At 47.2% G+C, this 19,301-nt stretch overlaps 1 protein-coding gene across 1 annotated transcript in view; it reads right to left on the bottom strand.

Annotated features, from left to right (window-relative positions):
* Nucleotides 1-19,301, bottom strand: part of LOC308677771 (protein-glutamine gamma-glutamyltransferase K-like) — a 51,229-nt gene that overhangs the window by 15,198 nt on the left and 16,730 nt on the right. Inside the window, exons 2-5 of the mRNA XM_081344468.1 lie at nucleotides 18,548-18,769; nucleotides 16,678-16,869; nucleotides 5,503-5,754; nucleotides 625-743 (exon numbers count right to left, since the gene is read on the bottom strand). Of these exons, the coding sequence (XP_081200594.1) occupies nucleotides 625-743; nucleotides 5,503-5,754; nucleotides 16,678-16,869; nucleotides 18,548-18,764 (780 nt within the window). The 5' untranslated portion in view covers nucleotides 18,765-18,769. The remainder of the gene's footprint in view (nucleotides 1-624; nucleotides 744-5,502; nucleotides 5,755-16,677; nucleotides 16,870-18,547; nucleotides 18,770-19,301) is intronic.

The following is a 19,301-nucleotide window of genomic DNA, read 5'->3' as shown; positions in this document are numbered from 1 at the left end:
TTTCCCCTTCCTTCCTTCTCTTTCTTTCTCTTTCTTTCTTTCTTTCTTTCTTTCTTTCTTTCTTTCCATTTCCCCCTCTTTTCTTTCTTTCTTTCCCCTTCCTTCCTTCCTTCCTTCCTTCCTTCCTTTTCTTTCTTTCCATTTCCCCCTCTTTTCTTTCTTTCCCCTTCCTTCCTTCCTTCCTTCCTTCCTTCCTTCCTTCTTTCTTTCTTTCTTTCTTTCTTCTTTCTTTTTCTTTCTTTTCCTTCCTTCCTTCCTTCCTTCCTTCCTTCCTTCCTTCCTTCCTTCCTTCCTTCCTTCCTTCCTTCCTTCCTCTTTCTTTCTCTTTCTTTCTTTCTTTCTTTCTTTCTTTCTTTCTTTCTTTCTTTCTTTCTTTCTTTCTTTCTTTCTTTCTTTCTTTCTTTCTCACATCAAACATCTTATATTCCCTCGCTGGTTCCTTAGATTTCTCAGTTTTTCAACTTTAACAAAACAGGCACCGAATTCTTGCACGGCAGCTGCTCACAGTAAATGTGACCCAAAGGCAATTTGGGGTTTGTAGGCACAGCTATAAATCCAGAGTCCTTTCCAAGACCATTTGCTCCTCAATCATTTTTGCAAGGAGGAGGAGAAAAGGCACCTTACCTGGGCGTAGTTCCATGTTCGCTCCCCAATCTGACTTTCTGTTCCGTAATAAATTCTCCCCGTTTCGTTCAGCACATATTCCTTGAGACTGTCAGTCTGTTGCAGGTAGACCGAATCCTCTAAAAGAGGAGAAAAACGAGGGAAATTCAAGTAAATGGGAAACCTTCATTTCTTTTGAAAACATTTCAAAGGGAGGAAGGAGCCAATTCAGCCACAAAGCACACCTTGGTGATCTAATGTACCTTTAAAAAACAACAACAACATCCTTTAGTTGGAGAAATTAAAATACTTTTGCTTCTGCTATTTCCTGGCAGGGAAAAATGGATTTGATGTTTACTGTTTGTCCTTTATGCCTGCGCCACTTTGCGATCCCTCCGGAAAAAAATTACGGTAGCTTCGTTAAAATTGTCACAATAAAATGCTATTTTTCTAAAATACAGGCAGTCCTTGACTTACAACGCTTCATGTAGTGACCGTTTGAAGTTACAACGGCGGTGAAAAAAAGTGGCTTACGACTGTTTTTCACCACTTACGACCGTGATCAAAATTCAGATCCTTGGCAACCGACTCACATTTATGACAGTCCCAGTGTCTGGGGTCAGGTGATTCCCCTTTGGTGACCTTCTGATAAGCAACGTCAATGGGGTCAAGGAAGGTTGTAAAATGGGGGAAAAATTCACTTAATGACCATCTCACTTAGTGGAAATTTGGGGCTCGGTTTTGGTCGTAAGCCGAGGACTTGAAGCATCTCTCTTTGGGCAAAAACTTTCCAGCGATGGATGAACAAACGTCATGAAGTCATTTCCTGATGGTTGATCAACATAAAAAAAATGGATTAAAGGATTTTATCTTTCTTTTCCTTCCTGCCCAGAGAACATGGCCTAAGTGTTCCATTTAGGGTGTGTGTTTGTGTGTTTGTGTTTGTGTGAGTCCTTGTTTTCTTTTTTTTTGTGTGTGCCAAGCTAAAGATTTATATGCTCTAGTCTTTCCTTCCATGAATAGCAGAGAGAAAATTTATTCCTTTCCCCAGCCCGGTTTTTCTGCCTCTCCTTAACCTTCCCTGCAGATCAGAAAGCAAACAGGAATTGGGGTGTGGAGTGTGATACAATTCCTAGGTTTTACATATGGAATGACCACACCACACCTGCCAGTTTCCTTCCAAAAGGTCCCAAAGTAAGGAATTTCTTATTTACAAAGAGAAGGATGGGTAAATTCCCATTTTCCCCTCTTAAGAAACGGCCACGTCAAAGTCCAGTCGTCAAACTGAACTCCGATCTCTAACAAATACCTTCAAATGCAAAAATAGAATAGAATAGAATAGAAAATATAGAATAGAACAGAACAGAACAGAATAGAAAATGGAATGGAATAGAACAGAATAGAACAGAGAACGGAATAGAAGAGGATAGGATAGGATAAGATAGAAAATATAGAATAGAAAATTAGAATAGAATAGGATAGGATAGGATAGAAAATATAGAATAGAAAATTAGAATAGAATAGAATAGGATAGAATAGGATAGGATAGGATAGGATAGGATAGGATGGGATAGGATAGGATAGGATAGGATAGGATAGGATAGGATAGGATAGAAAATATAGAATAGAAAATTAGAATAGAATAGAATAGAACAGAATAGGATAGGATAGGATAGGGTAGGATAGGATAGGATAGGATAGGATAGGATAGGATAGGATAGAAAATATAGAATAGAAAATTAGAATAGAATAGAATAGAATAGAATAGAATAGAATAGAATAGAATAGAATAGAACAGAATAGGATAGGGTAGGATAGGGTAGGATAGGATAGGATACAATAGGATAGAAAATATAGAATAGAAAATTAGAATAGAATAGAATAGAATAGAATAGAATAGAATAGAATAGAATAGAATAGAACAGAATAGAAGAGAGAACGGAATAGAAGAGGATAGGATAGGATAAGATAGAAAATATAGAATAGAAAATTAGAATAGGATAGAATAGGATAGGATAGAAAATATAGAATAGAAAATTAGAATAGAATAGAATAGGATAGAATAGGATAGGATAGGATAGGATAGGATGGGATAGGATAGAATAGGATAGGATAGGATAGGATAGGATGGGATAGGATAGGATAGGATAGGATAGGATAGGATAGGATAGGATAGGATAGGATAGGATAGGATAGAAAATATAGAATAGAAAATTAGAATAGAATAGAATAGAACAGAATAGGATAGGGTAGGATAGGGTAGGATAGGATAGGATACAATAGGATAGAAAATATAGAATAGAAAATTAGAATAGAATAGAATAGAATAGAATAGAATAGAATAGAATAGAATAGAATAGAATAGAAAATATAGAATAGAACAGAACAGAACAGAATAGAAAATGGAATGGAATAGAACAGAATAGAACGGAGAACGGAATAGAATAGAACAGAGAACGGAATAGAAGAGGATAGGATAGGATAGGATAGGATAGAAAATATAGAATAGGATAGGATAGGATAGGATAGAAAATATAGAATAGAAAATTAGAATAGAAAATTAGAATAGAATAGGATAGGATAGGATAGGATAGGATAGGATAGGATAGGATAGGATAGGATACGATAGGATAGAAAATATAGAATAGAAAATTAGAATAGAATAGAATAGAATAGAGTTGGAAGGGACCTTGGAGGTCATCTAGTCCAACCCCCTGCTCAGGCAGGAAACCCCTATATACCATTTCAGACACATGGCTGTCTGATCTCTTCTTAAAAACTTCCAGTGTTGGAAGTAAATCCAGTTACAGGTGGTCCTTGACTTACGACCACAACGGAGCCGAAAATTTCCCTTCCGAAGCGAGACATTTGTTGAGTGCATTTTGCCCCACTTTACGACCTTCCTAGCCACGGTCGTTAAGCGAATCGATGCAGTTGTCAAGTGACTCACACGGTGGTTAAGTGAACCTGCCTTCCCCCCATCGACTTTGCTTTTCAGAAGGTCGCCCAAGGGAAAATCACGTGGCACACCCTCCCCCCCTGGGACGCTATGACCGTCATAAATGCGAGTCAGTTGCCAAGCATCCGAATTTTTGATCCCGTGACCGCGGGGATGATGTAGCGGTCGCTAAGCTAAGCGGGGAAAAAGGGTCCTAAGTCCCGTCTTTCCAGTGCCGTCGTCACTCCGGTCACTAAACGGAACCTTTGTAAGTCGAGGACTTCCCTGTAATCTCTAGTTCTGATAAAGACGGTTTGCGGTGCAGCTAGCGAGAAACCCGGCCGAAAGGAAAAATAATGCATTTTTGTTTTTCCTTCCCAATCCTTCCTTCCTTCCCTTCCTCTTTCTCGACCTGTCTGGGTACATATACAATCCTTTTCCCACGCCCTGCTGACTTGGGCAGACAATTAAGCCTGCGCCTTTCGCACCCAGGTCAAGAGGGTGTGTGTCGTGCCAAGGAGATTTAGGTCGGATTGTTTGGAGCATCTTTGATGAACCGTGGGGGGGGGGGGAGAAAGGAGATCTCCTGTTTACGGCACAGCTTTCTGCCCGTTTTCTCACGGTGGATTTTTTTAGACCGTCCAGCCAACCGTCCACGTGGCAAAATGCCACGGGGGGGGGCTCCTCCGCTTACGACCACCCCCAAATTGGTGCCGTTAAGCAAGGCGGTGACGGAGTTACACCCCCAAACTCTGCAAGGTTTCTGCCACGGTTCTTCGGCAAAATCGCCGCCGTCGTTAAGCGAAAGCCTGCGGTCATTAAGTGAATCCGGCTTTCTCCGTTGACTTTGCTTGCTGGCCGGAAGCCAGCTGGGAAGGTCGCAAGTGGGGAATGACGGGACGCCTGGAGGCTGCAACGGTTGGAAATCCATGCCGGTTTGCCCAGGGCCTGGATTCGAGACACAAAACTGTGGGGATCGTAAAACCCTTGAAGTAAATTTTAACGTCTCTGTTGTGATTGGATAATGGTTTTGTGCGCTGTTACTCATAGAAAGACCACTTTTGCCCAGTTTGGGGTAATTCACCCAGCTTTGGGAAGCACTGCTATTAAATCATTATTAAGAAAATCCTTCCTTCCTTCCTTCCTTCCTTCCTTCCTTCCTTCCTTCCTTCCTTCCTTCCTTCCTTCCTTCCATCCATTTACCCACCCTTCCATCAATTCCTCATCTCCTTCCTTCCTTCCTTCCTACCATCTCTCCATCTCCTTCCTACCTTCCATCCATCCATCCATCCATCCATCCATCCATCCATCCACCATCCTTCCATCCTTCCATCTCTCCAACTTCTTCCTTCCTTCCATCTCTCCATCACCTTCCTTCCTACCTTCCATTCATCCATCCATTCATTCACCCATCCTTCCATCCATCTCTCCATCTCCTTCCTTCCTACCATCCATCCATCCTTCCTTCCTTTTATCCATCCATCCATTATCTCCATCTCCTTCCTTCCTTCCTTTCATCCATCCATCATCTCCATCTCCTTCCTTCCTTCCTTCCATCCATCCATTCATTCACCCATCCTTCCTTCCATCCATCCATCTCTCCATCTCCTTCCTTCCTTCCATCCTTTTATCCATCCATCTGTTTATCCCTCCCTCCCTCCCTCCCTCCCTCTCTCCCCCTATCCAAAGCGATTGTCCTCCCTAAAAAAAGGGCCACTGTTTAATTGATCATTTAGGGAGATCAATAACAAATACGGCACCCCAGTAAAAGGCTGGCTCCATCAGTCTTCCAGACATCGTGCTGTTCCCCTCCCAGAATCCCCCAGTCGTGCTAACAAAGGGATTCTGGGAGCTGAGCTGCCAAATGAGCTCGCCAAATGCCCACTTTAGCAAAGCCAGGCTGCGGATTCCGCTTTCCCCCCTCTGTGTTTCTCTCCCCCCCCATTCTCCCCAGGACTCACCTGGGCACCAGGGGTTGAAGAGGATGTACACCTCGTTCTTGGGGTCGAAGGGGGCGGCGTACTCGCCCGCCTTGCTCCGGGTCTTCACGCTGAACTGGTACTTGCCCACCACCGCCTTGGGTGAGGGGCAGACGCGGAGACACATGCAGTTGTCGTCCGAGCTGGTCATTTCCGCCGACCAGCCCATGCCGGGCAGGGAGCTGCCGACGGGCACCAGAATGTGGGTCCCCTTCGAGGGATGCGGATTGGAGCCTGCCGGAGGGCAAATGAATAATTGCAATTTTATTATTGATAGAATTAACGATAGGGAATAGCCGTGGCGATAGACGCCTGGTGTGCGATCCCAAAGCAACGGGAGCATCCCTCAAGCGGCATTGACAAGAATCCCCATCGGTCAATTGCCAAAGGCAGCTTGATCTGGAAGGGCTGAAAAACCCCACGAAGCGACAACATTTGCCTGTTTATTTGCCAAGGGCGATTGGACACGCAAGGAATTTGTTGTCTCCGGCGCATCAGAAGCTCTCGGTGTCCATATGAGCAACGAGGGATTCATCGCGATCGTAATGAACATAAAAAAAATACATTCATCATAAATCATAAGATGCAACGCTTTAGCGATAGTCACAGGATAAGCAAACGATATAAATCGTACCAGGATACCAAATAAAACAACACGAATTGTAAGATGCAAGCCACAAAGTTGTGCCCTAAGAAGAGAAGAGTGAGAAGCAGTCACAGGTCACCCTTGCGGTCCTCGACGTACGACCGCAACTGAGCCTCAAATTTCTGTGGTTAAGTGAAAACATTGGTCAAGTGAGTTTGGGCCCCCTTCTACGACCTTTCTTGCGGTGGATCACTGCCTCGTTAACTTACTAACCCGGTCGGTAAGCGAACCTAACTTTCTCATTGAGTTCGCTCGCCAGGGGAGGGTCACAAAAGGGGGATCGCGTGACACCACCCCCCCAGTGGGACACTGCAACCATCACAAATCTGAGTCAGTTGGCCAACATCTGAATTTTGATCCCGGGATGCTGCAACGGTCATGTGTGAAAAACGGCCGTAAATCCCCCTTTTTTCCCCCAGTGAAGTCGAGGACTACCTGTAAAGCTAAAGTAAATACGCCCTGAAAAAGGGGACTGATCTGTCTGGGCGTCATCCATTCTTGGAAGTACAAGAGGCCTGTTTTGATAACCCGGGTTGACATGGGTTGTGTGAACAGAGCCTGTTGTCTGAAGCCAGATCTCCCACCCAAATGTCAACAGATCCGCCCTTGTGGGTTGAGGTGGGTGGCTCTCACTGTCCCCAAAACAGACATTTTTTTTTATCAAGCAGTGCTTAGACGACCAGCTTGGCGCTAAGCCTCGGTTTGCTAAGGAAGGTTAGATAAGGTGCCTGAGAACAACGGTGGGAACAGGCAGTCTCTCCCCTGCCAAACATTCAAGTTTCAAGAGATAATGTGAATTCTCTGGATTCCACCGCTTGTTCCCTCCCTTAAATAAACCTCAAATCAATGCAAAGGATTTATGAGAGCCCAGCCCAGCCCAGCTGGGTTCCAGTGCCCTTAACCGCAGCTTGATCAGCAGTACAGACCGTGGTTTACTGACTGAGGCAAGCCATTTTCAGCTTTGCAACCACGAGCGAAATTTACGCTCCTTATTCTTGGGGGGAAGTAACAGTCCCTTATCAAAGCTGTTGCTTTCTGGCGGACGGTGGGTTGGTTGTAAGCAGAGATCGTCTCTGACTTACGACCACAATTGAGCCCAAAATTTCTGCGACGGGCAAGGTCGTTAAATGAGTTTTGCCCCATTTTACCACCTTCCGGCAGTTGTTAAGCGAATAGCATGGTTGTTAAGTAAATCCGGATTCCCCCACTGACTTGTCAGAAGGTCATAAAAAGGGATCGCGGGACCCCTGGGGACGCTGCCACCGTCGTAAATGTGAGTCAGTTGCCACATGTCTGAATTTTGATCCCGTGACCACGGGGAAGCTGCAATGGTCGTAACTGTGGAAAACGGTCACAAGACACATTTTTTGGTGTTGTTGTAACTTTGAACGGTGACTAAACTAGCTGATGTAAGTCAAGGACTATCTGTAAAGATTGCAATAGAAGAAGAAAAAAAAATAAGAAAATCAAGTGAATTACTTGACTTTAGGACAGTGTTTCGGCAACTTTAAGAAGGGTGGACTTCAACTCCCAGAATTCCATATGTTGGTCCTTTAAGACAGATGGACTTCAACTCCCAGAATTCCAATGCTGGCACTTTAAGTCGGATGGACTTCAACTCCCAGAATTCCAATGCTGGCCCTTTAAGACGGGTGGACTTCGACTCCCAGAATTCCAATGCTGGCCCTTTAAGACAGGTGGACTTCGACTCCCAGAATTCCAATGCTGGCCCTTTAAGACGGGTGGACTTCGACTCCCAGAATTCCCACACTGGCCCTTTAAGACGGGTGGACTTCAACTCCCAGAATTCCAATGCTGGCCCTTTAAGACGGGTGGACTTCAATTCCCAGGATTCCCACACTGGTCCTTTAAGAAGGGTTACAAGGGCCCTGAAACTCCCAGAATTCCCCAGCCAACATATTTTAAAAGTTGCTCAGGTTGAAAAACATTGCTGAGACATTGTTTGAGAAGGAGGTTACAAGACGTAGAAGAAAAATGGAAAACACGTTTTTTTTGTTTCCAACCTCTGATGTTCTGTTCCTTCTCTATTATTTGGAGTTGCAGGTTAGGGCAAGCAGGGGGGGGGGGGAACTAAAAACCTGTTCTCCAGGTGTGGCTCTTTTCACCTCTCAGGTAACAGGGGCAGCAAGGACGAAGGTTACAGGCCGGGTTTTCTAGCTAGTCAGCCGCTATCTAGGTTACGTAGCAACCAGGTTACTAACTTATCGGCTGTCGTGATTTACTTAACAACGGTGGGAAGAAAGGTCGTAGAACGGGGCAAAAGTCACTTAACAAATGTCTCATTGAATAACAGACATTTGGGGCTATGTTGTGGTCGTTAGGTCGAGGACTACCTGTAAAAGGATAAACCAGGGGTAGGCAACCTTGGCTCTTTTATGACTGGTGGACTTCAACTCCCAGAATTCCTGAGCCAGCCATGCTGAGGGGAAAGGGAGAGGTTTCCATGCTGAGCTATGCTGGCTCAGGAATTCTGGGAGTTGAAGTCCATGAGTCATAAAAGAGCCAAGGTTGCCTACCCCTGGGACAAACTAAGTTGTAGGTTAAGGATCTCCAAACCTGGCAACTTTAGGGTCAGAATTCCCCAGCCAGCTTTCCCCCCCTTTTTTTTCTTCATTTTACTGAAGGCAAGATATATTATGTTTACCACATTCCCACCTTCTATTAAGAAAGTTACCCGGTCAAAACATGTGCTCTAAGTAATCTAGCCAGGTTTCTTCTCGTCCCGTTTGTGCTGAATTCTGGGTAAACCCTCGCTGGCTGGGAAATCCTGGCAGTCGAAGTCCACCAGTCTTAAAAAGTGGCCGAGCCTGCTGTAGGCAGAAATGCAACCGGTTCAGTTCCAAGCAGCAAAAAAGCAGAGAGGTGAGGTCACACTTTTGTCAACCTGCCACCCTTTTGGGAAAGTTGAAAGTGGAAAATTGGCTCAAAGGGGTGGGGGGAAATAATAATAATAAAAAATAACATGTTATGCCTTCAGTTTGAATTCGGCATGTCATCAAAGCTTAAAATACGCCGTGAAGAAACCCGTGGAAAAAAAAACTTGTGCTCCTTTTCACATGCTCTGAATTTTTATGCCACTGAATATCCAGGCCGTCCTCAACTTACAACGGCTTGTTTAGTGACCGTTTGAAGTTGCAATAGCAGTGGGGAAAAAAAAAGGACCGAGGACCGATTTTTACACTTACGACCGTCGCAAACATCCCCACGTTCACGTGATCAAAATTCAGACGCTCGGCAGCCGAGTCGTATTTATGACGGTGGTTGTAAAATGGGGCAAAACTCACTTCATGACCGTCTCGCTTAGCCACGGAAATGGACTCCGTCGTGCTCGTTAAAAGTCGTGGCTTGGGCCCCTTTTGGGATATAATGACAAAGCTGGAGCCTCTTTTCGGATATTGTGAATTTTGCGGTGAATATACAGCCACACCTGCTGTTGATATGCAAAGGGAACCGACAGGCGGGAAAATCATGGCTTCCCTCCATTTCTTTGGCTGCATTAAAAAATAATAATAAATCCATAAATCTATTTCATCAGCTAAGTCATCCAGCATTCAAGGTGTTGGAATGAAGAAGTAATTAGTTTTCAGACACAGTAACTGGTTCTCCCTCCTCCAGAGGTATGGACCAACTCAGCACTTCCTTTAATCAGAATTTTGCATCCTTTCCTCCATGGAGAAGACGTTCCTCTCGTGAGATTTTTAGGGTTTTCGCCAGAAAGGGCTGGTCCAAAGTCTTAAAGCAATCTCTCTAGGAGATCTTCTCGCAGCTGACGTGGATGTTCCCTGACCTGCTTCCACGTGGACTCCATCTTCAAGGTCTCCTGGCGACATCTCTGCTCCGAAGCAGAAGTCCTATTTCCTTCAGGTGTAGCAAATGGTTGAAGTCCTAAGGATGAAAAAGATTCCCAAAGAACATGGACGCTCCTATCCTGAGGCTTGATGGTCTAACCAAGGTTCTTACAGGGCTTGGTTTCCACCAGACGTAACCACATCCAGGTAGCCTTCAACATTACGATTATTTCTTTAGCTGTCTCTTCACAGAGAAGTTCTCTAGAAGTTTGAAGGGTCATCCCAGGGTCTTCTTTGCCAGGAAGGGCTTCCACTGTTTCTTCTTGCCCAGTTGACCTACTTCACTTGGGCTCCATCTTGAATTTGAGGAGACATTTCTCCTGCCGACGTCTCTGCTCCGAAGCAGACGTCCTATTTCCTTCAGGTGTAGCAAATGGTTGAAGTCCTAAGGATGAACAAGATTCCCAAAGAACATGGACGCTCCTATCCTTAGGCTTGATGGTCTAACCAAGGTTCTTACAGGGCTTGGTTTCCACCAGACGTAACCACATCCAGGTAGCCTTCAAAATTACGATTATTTCTTTAGCTGTCTCTTCACGGAGAAGTTCTCTAGAAGTTTGAAGGATCATCCAAGGTTCTCCTTTGCCAGGAAGGGTTTCCTTCCATTGTTTCTCACTCAAGTACTTCTCTCTTCACCCAATACTTTTCTGATGTCGGAGCCATGATGGACTTTGTCCAAGGTCACAGATGGTTTACCAATGCCTGGATTCTTTTAACAATGGTTTGGACAGTTTTAGGCTGGTGTGATTTGGACGGATCAGCCACTGGTGGGAAATTGGTTACGTATCAAGAATAAGCCTCCAGGTTTTGTAAGCTTTGTGGTTTGGTGGACACCACAATTGACATTTGTATGGAAGTCTCCAGGATCTCCTTGATGTGTGGCTTGGCCCTCATTTAGAATTAATAACATTGGTGGAATCTGACCAAGTTACCCCTTCAGAACAAATCTGAAAAAAGGATAAATACTTTTTCATGGGCCCCTTTTATATTGCCACTGGAGATCACTGGATGCTGTCGATTTGCTGAGATCGAAAGCAAACCCCAAAATTCACACAGCCGACGGAACTCCCTGCCACAAGATGAGGCGATAGCTCTAAACGTATACGCTTAAGTTGGTTTGCAGAATGAGTCAGGTAAAAAACAGGTGGAAAGACGCCAGGCATTATTCATCCAGCCCTGTTACTTCGGGCGGATTTTAACTCCCAGAATTAAAATTCCGGCTGGGGAATTCTGGGAGTCGAAGTCCACGCCTCTTAAAGTTGCAGAGGTTGCTAAGTCAGTTGCCGTACCGGGACTTGTCTTGCATCACAATCTGCTATCTCTCGATTGTTTTGTTGCTATGTTTACATGATTGCAACTATCCAGCCATCGTTCCTTGCTGATGCTGGGCGTTGTGCTTGATACAGCAATATTTCTAGGCTGCAACCCTACGCAATAATTCATTGTGCCATGTTCCCTCGGGTGGCGTAGGGTGGGGTGCCCAGTTTAGGACGCGCATTTCATTCCCGGAGAGAGAGAGAGACTTCCAGGGGCAAGTTCCCACTGGAATAAGGTCCCTGTAGAAACACTTCCTGGTGGGCTGCACGGGAAGCCAACTAGCTTGCATTCACGCTCCTGATTCTTACAGTTACAAGACTTCAATCAGAGAATTGGAAGGGACCTTGGAGGTCTTCTAGTCCAACCCCCTGCTCAGGCAGGAAACCCTATACCATCCCAGACAAATGGCTGTCCCGTCTCTTCTTAAAAACCTCCAGTGATGGAGCACCCAGACCTTCTGGTGGCAAGTCGTTCCACTGGTTAATTGTCCTCACTGTCAGGCAGTTTCTCCTCAGTTCTAAGGTTGCTTCTCTCCTTGATGAGTTTCCATCCATTGCTTCTTGTCCTGCCTTCAGGCGCTTTGGAGGACGGCTTGACTCCCTCTTCTTTGGGGCAGCCCCTGAGATACTGGAAGACTGCTATCATATCCCTCCTCGTCCTTCTCTTCATTAGACTAGACCAGAGATGGGCAACCTTGCGGCTCTTTTATGACTCGTGGACTTCAACTCCCAGAATTCCTGAGCCAGCATGACTCAGCTTGGAAACCTCTCTCTTTCCTCTCAGCGGGGCTGGCTCAGGAATTCTGGGAGTTGAAGTCCACGAGTCATAAAAGGGCCAAGGTTGCCTACCCCTGCCCTAGACCATTTCAGACAAAATGGCTGTCCCGCCTCTTCTTAAAAACTTCCAGCGTTGGAGCATTCACAGCTTCTGGAGGCAGGTGGTTCCACCGGTTAATTGTCCTCACTTGCAGGAAGTCTCTCTTTAGTTCCAGGTTGCTTCTCTCCTTGATGAGTTTCCATCCGTCGCTTCTTGTCCTGCCTTCTTCAGGTGCTTTGGAGAATAGCTTGACTCCCTCTTCTTTGGGGTAGCCCCTGAGATACTGGAATAACTGCTATCCTGCCCCCCCCTCGTCCTTCTCTTCATTAAACTAGACATCCCCAATTCCAGCAACCCTTCTTTGTATGTTTTAGCCTCCGGTGCCCTGATCCTCTTCGTTGCTCTTCTTTGCACCCTTTCCGGAGTCTCGACGGTTTTTTTTATATCGCGCCAACCAAGATTTGTTTAGCCTTGGATCCTTCTAGATCTCAAGGAGAGCATTGATTGAATTCAAAGGCATAGCTGGAAGGGCCGGGAGGCATATTAAGAGCTTCAACACCCCAGTCACGCTTTGCTTATCAAAGGGCCAGGAAGTTGATATGATCGCGGGTTATTGTTCTTTTTCTGGCCGGGAGCCTAAGAAAATAAATAATACTAGACAGAGTAGAGGATCCCAGTCTCCAATTAACTCTTTTTAACTAAAAGAAGGCAGGTGTTGCGTTCTCTTTCGTTGTTTCGAGCCTCAAGAGGCAGTGGCTCAATTTTAACCAGCCGGGTGTGTGAAACGCCACCTGGGATATTTCTTTCTAGCCTGGGCAAAGACCTCAGTGCACTGATGATGTTACCTAGTTGGGTCATGCAACGTCTGCAAGCAAATCTCCAAGCTCAGAGAGCACCAAGGACCCCACAGTTCTCCTCTCCTCCTCCTCCTCCTCCTCCTCCTCCTCCTCCTCCTCCTCCTCCTCCTCCCTCCATTCCCGTCCTCCTCCTCCTCCTCCTCCTCCTCCTCCTGCTTCTAGCACTGATGATGTTACCTAGTTGGGTCATGCAACGTCTTAAGCAAATCACCAAGCACAGAGAGCACCAAGGACCCCACAGTTCTCCTCTCCTCCTCCTCCTCCTCCTCCTCCTCCTCCTCCTCCTCCTCCTCCTCCTCCCTCCATTCCCCTCCTCCTCCTCCTCCTCCTCCTCCTCCCTCCATTCCCCTCCTCCTCCTCCTCCTCCTGCTTCTAGCACTGATGATGTTACCTAGTTGGGTCATGCAACGTCTTAAGCAAATCACCAAGCACAGAGAGCACCAAGGACCCCACAGTTCTCCTCTCCTCCTCCTCCTCCTCCTCCCTCCATTCCCCTCCTCCTCCTCCTCCTCCTCCTCTTGCTTCTAGCACTGATGATGTTACCTAGTCGGGTCATGCAACGTCTTAAGCCAATCACCAAGCTCAGAGAGCACCAAGGACCCCACAGTTCTCCTCCTCCTCCTCCTCCCTCCAGAAACCCCACTCTCTTCTAGCACTGATGATGTTACAACATCTGGAATACACCTGTGATGAGGTGGACACTCTGTGCTTTTGCTCAAACTGTACTTATTGTGCAGGCAGGTGAGATGGGTGGATGTTCATGCCTAGAATTCTTCAGCCAGCCTTTCAATGGAAGGAAGGGAGGAAGGAAGGAACGAGGGAGACAGACAAAGGAAGAAAGGAAGGGAAAAAGGTGAAAGGAAAAGAGGGAGGGTGTCAGAATCCATTTTTTTGGAAGTTTTTGTTTTCCTAAGACGTGAATTGGAGTGGGTCCTGACAGAGGGAAGGAAGGAAGGAAGGAAGGAAGGGAAAGAGAGGAAGGAAGGAGAGGGAGGGAGGGAAGGAAAGAAAGAAAAAAGAATGATAGAAGAAGGAAGGAAGGAAGAAGAGAGGAAGGGAGAGGGAGAGGAAGGAAGGAAGGAGAAAAGGAATAAAGGAAGGGAAAGGAAGGTAAGGAAGGAAGAAAGGAAGAAGGAAGGAAGTAGAGAGAAAGAGAGGGAAGGAGGGAGGGAGGGAGGGAGGAAGGAAGGAAGGAAGGAAGGAAGGGAGGGAGGGAGGAAGGAAGGAAGGGAGGAAGGAAGGAAGGAAGGGAGGAAGGAAGGAAGGAAGGAAGGAAGGAAGGAAGGAAGGAAGGAAGGAAGGAAGGAAAGAAGGAAGGAAGGAAGGAAGGAAGGAAGGAACGAAGTTGGCTGGGGAGGTCTGGAAGCTGAAGTCCACCCAACTCGCCTAGTTCAAGAAACAACTGAAGTCTGTATTAAATTAATAAGCTGTCAGAAATCAGAGGAAACACCCAATTACCGACTTCAAATATATTTCTAGCTGGGATCTTTTCTGTCTTGGCCCTTTGGTCAGGGAGAAGCAGGCAGGAGATTAAACCGCGGACCCGCAAAGCCACCTCCTCCTTTTGCAAAATTTTAATTTTGACTTTCTCGCCCTTCCTGATTTCCCAAACTCTGCCTCGGGCATTTTCCCAGAGGAGAAAATAAAACACACAAAAAAACAACGAGATTCCAGGGTGGCGATAAGGAAAGGGAAGGCAGATGTGGCCGAAGACCAAGGAGGGCAGACGTGATCCCAAACGCCAGATCTACGAAATCACAAGCTTGCGAGATAATCAAAAGTTGCCACCCTTAGCTCTCCCAGCTGTTGGAGCCAAAATAATAAAATAAAATAAAATAAAAATTTAGAAAGCGAGAGATGCAGAATTATGCTTGCCGGGCTGGAAGCCAAGGTGGCAGGCGTTGTGTGCGCCTTGCCCTATTTGCAAACCTCTCCTAAAGGAATTTAGCAATGCCTCCCTCAGGGATGCAGCAGCCCCAAATTCCTCACCGGGTTGAGCCGAGCAAGGCTGGTGATAATCATCACCACCATCATTATCATAATAAAAAAAAAGGCAGAACCAGTTCCACCAGTAAACAGAAGCATTTGTTCTCCGCTTGCTCTCCTTCGGCTGAAATCCTTGCGGTTTCCGCACTGGGTAGGACTCGGTGCAGAGGGCAAAATAAGTTGCAATGGGACAGCTGCACCGGTTGGTTTTCTGCCTGAGCCCGTTTGTATAAGTCCACCTCTTGCATAAAAGAAAGAGGGTAGGCCGAGGTAACTGGGATTGCAATTCGGTTGATTTCTTTGCCTGTGTGTGTGTGTGTGTGTGTGTGTGTGTGTGTGACAGGAAGCTCAAAATAGCCTCTCCCCCCCCCCCTGGAAGGCTTAATGACAAGGAGAGACATAATCGTGTTACGACAACCTTGCATTTATGGGTTGGTTTGATGTGGTGGTTGGGTCCTGTTTGAGGAAGCCGGTTAATGCTTCTTGGTAATTTTACAGCCCCCCCCCTTGCTAGACCACCCGTAGGACCACCCCCCCCCACGACTGTCCCAAATTCCGCACCACTTTTTTTGAGATAAACCCCAAATGATTGTCTCAGGACCACCGTCGTTGTGTGACCAAGACACACAAACCCACGTTGCAAGTCCAGGGGAAAAACAAGCGCGCCGGAAGCCCAAACCCCACCATCTCAGAAGATGGGGGCCCTGGAACGGCCCAACACCCATCAGGCTGACCTGCAAAGGATTCCACGAAGAAATGGACAAGTCAGGTTCCCCCCCCCCAGCTGGTCCGATGCAAAAAAGGAGCATCACGGGTTGCATTTAAAAGTCAAAAATTCTGGAGCAGCGTTTTCGGTGGCGGGGGGCGTTCAGACATGGGGATTTCAACTCCCAGAATTCCCCAGCCAGCCTCACAATCGGAGGGAGGGAGGGAGGGAGGGAAGGAAGGAAGGACAGGAGGGAGGGAAGGAGGGAGGGAGGGAAGGAAGAGATTGGAATAAGGAGGAAAGAAGGAAGGAAGGAAGGAAGGAAGGAAGGAAGGAAGGAAGGAAGGAAGGAAGGAAGGAAGGAAGGAAGGAAGGATGGAGAGGGAGGGAGGGAGGGAGGGAATGAGATTGGAATAAGAAGGGAGGGAAGGAGAGAGGAAAGGAAAGGAGGGAGGGGGGAGGGAAGGAGGGAGAGAAGGAAGGAAGGACAAGAGAGAGGGAGAAAGGAAGGAGGCAGGAAAGAGAAGAGAAGAGAAGAGAAGAGAAGGAAGGAAGGAAGGAAGGAAGGAAGGAAGGAAGGAAGAAAAGGAGGGAGAGAGGAAGGAAGGAAGGAAAGAGAGATGAGTGAATGAATGGAAGGGAGGAAGGAAGGAGATGGAGAGATGGGTGGAAGGATGAGTGAATGGAAGGAAGGAAGACAAGAAATAAAACTTTCCCAAGTTTAGAACCAGCCAGGTCCCCCTCCCAAGGCTCAGATATGACCTCCAAAACATACGTGTGCCATGCGTGACGGTGCATTCCCAACCTCTCTCCTGGCCTCTGAAACAGGGCCAACTTCCCGCCTGGCTGACCTTCTTCTATCTACTATCTACTGGATCTCGGCCCTTTCAGACTTCCCGGGGGGGGGGGGGAGCCATGAGGACTAGAAACCCGGAGGAGCCCTTCCTTTGGCACACTTACCAATCAGGAACTCGAGGCAGACCCGGTGGTCTTCGTAATCGTAAGGCTGCTGGAAGTGAAGCGTCATGTCGAAGGGCTGCCCGCGACGGATGATGAGGTTGTCGTATTCGTACTCGTCGGTGTGGTGGGCGCGGCGGTTGGCCCCTGTGCGGCCGCTCATTAAATCAATCTTTTTGATGACCAGCATGCCCTCTGCGTGGGGGGGGGGAAAGGAAAGGAGAGTCACCCACTCTGGCCAGGATCCGTTTCTGCATCCTAATCCAGATTGTGGCTTCAAAGACCCCGAAAGAAACCTGGAGGATATCTAAATATCCGGCCTAATTTTAAGGCTTTGCAAGATGCAAAACCCAGGGAGAAGGTCTGCCCTTTGGAGCCTTCAAACCGGAAGAAAGAAGAAGAAGAAGAAGAAGAAGAAGAAGAAGAAGAAGAAGAAGAAGAAGAAGAAGAAGAAGAAGAAGAAGAAGAAGAAGAAGAAGAATCTGAAAACGGGTGCAGACGTCGAAGCTTTAAACCAGCACGGGTAGTCCTCGACTTACAACGCTTCATTTAGTGACTGCTCAGAGTTACAACGGCACTGAAAAAAACAACTCAGAACCGTTGTTTTTTTTTCAAGCTTACAACCGTCGCAGCATCGCCGCGTGATCCAAACTCGGACACTTGGCAACCGACTCATATTTATGACGGTCGCAGTGTCCCGAGAGGCTTGAGACCTTCTGACGAACAAAGTCGAGGGGGGAATCCAGATTCGCTTTACAACTTTCTCGCTAACTTAATAATTGGAGAGATTCACTTACCAACTGCGGCAAGCAAGGTTGTAAAACGGGGCACTTAATAAACGTCTCGCTGAGGAACAGAGATTTTTTGAGCCCAGCTGTGGTCGTAAGGCAAGGACTATCTACATTTCTTCACCCGAAGATGGGTGGGTGGACTTCAACTCCCAGAATTCCCCAGCCAGCAAGGAATTCTGGGAGTTGAAGTCCACCCATCTCCAAGTGGCCCAGGTTGCAAAACACTGCTGCAAATTGTCACCCAACGGCTGAGAAACATCGGGAAACATCTCAGAAGCCAAAGGATAATTTTAATGGATGGTTTTGCACGCCTACGCCACCTAATTCTCCAGGAAAATTAACAGCGATGGGTTGTTCCTCCAGGATTTAATTGGCAGGGGAAAGATTGTTCATTTTTTTCCAAACCAAACTTTAAAATCTAGAAGTACTGTACGATAAGGAGCAGTTGCAGGAATCAGGTATGTCTAGTCGAACGAAGAAAAGGACGAGGGGTGACAGGATAGCAGCCTTCCAATATTTCAGGGGCTGCCACAAAAAAGAGGGATCCAGGCTATTTCCCCTAGCATCTGAAGGCAGGACAAGGAGCAACGGGTGGAAATGAATCAAGGAGAGAAGCAACCTGGAATTAAGGAGAAACTTCCTGACGGTGAGAACCATTAACCAGTGGAACCACCTGCCTCCAGAACTTGTGGATGTTCCATCACTGTAGGTTTTTGAAGAATAGATTGAAGAATAAGACTATCTGAAATGGTCTAGGGCAGGGCCCTTCCAACCTGGCCCTTTGACGACTTGTGGACTTCAACTCCCAGAATTCCTCAGCCAGCCACGCCGGCTGAGGAATTCTGGGAGTTGAAGTCCACAAGTCACGAAAGGGCCAAGTTGGAAGACCCCCTGGTAGAGGGTCTCCTGCTTGAACAGGGGGTTGGACTAGAGGACCTCTAAGGTCCCTTTCCAGCTCTGTTCGGATTGAGATTGGCTGCAATTTTGCCCCCGACTGAGCTCACCTCTCACCCTCCCCCCCAAATCCCTCTCTGGAGGTTTAAGGTGATCTCTCAGCCAACCTCACCCCCCGAACAACTCACCCCGGATGACGGGATCCGTTCGCCGGGCTCCCGGGATCTCGCCTGGTGCGGGTGTCCAGTCGCTGTCATCCCGCTGGCCCGCGCAGCACCGGCAGAATTTGTGAAACCAACTTGGTTTCTTCCTCCTGGGAGCCGGTTCTGCTGAATTCGGCTGGCGTACCCGGTAGCTGACGTTGGCCCACCGGCCTGCATCCCCTCGCGGATCCGATACAGGCATGGTGTCTGCAGTGGAGGAAGAAGAAGGGTGTTTAGCTGCACAAGCCCCGATCCGAGGCTAAAAAACAAGAAAGACCAACTTTTGTTTGATTTGGTTAATCGTTTCCCCGTTTGCACCCGAGTCTCCTCAGGAAGAAGCTGGAGAGGCGATGAAAAAGACAGGGGAGAGATTCCGGAATGGCATCGGAGCCCCCAAAGACTGGCTGGCAATGCCAGGCAAAGAGCAGCTGAGAGGTCCCTGGGGGTACGATGCAACTTCTGGCTACGCAGTTCCATTGCAGGAAAACTCACAACTTGCCTCCATCGAGCATTCAGTCTAAAACAGGAGTCTTCCAACTTGGCCCTTTGATGACTTGTGGACTTCAACTCCCAGAATTCCTCAGCCAGCATGCCTGGCTGAGGAATTCTGGGAGTTGAAGTCCACAAGCAGGGGTCTTCAAACGTGGCCCTTTGATGACTTGTGGACTCCTCAGCCAGTGTGAGGGAACCAGAATTCCTCAGCAAGCGTGAGGGAACGATAACCCTTTTATGACTTACC

Source organism: Vipera berus (assembly GCF_964194415.1).
Source record: "Vipera berus genome assembly, chromosome: Z".
NCBI classification, from domain to species: domain Eukaryota; kingdom Metazoa; phylum Chordata; class Lepidosauria; order Squamata; family Viperidae; genus Vipera; species Vipera berus.
This window is presented reverse-complemented; position numbering and strand designations above follow the sequence as displayed.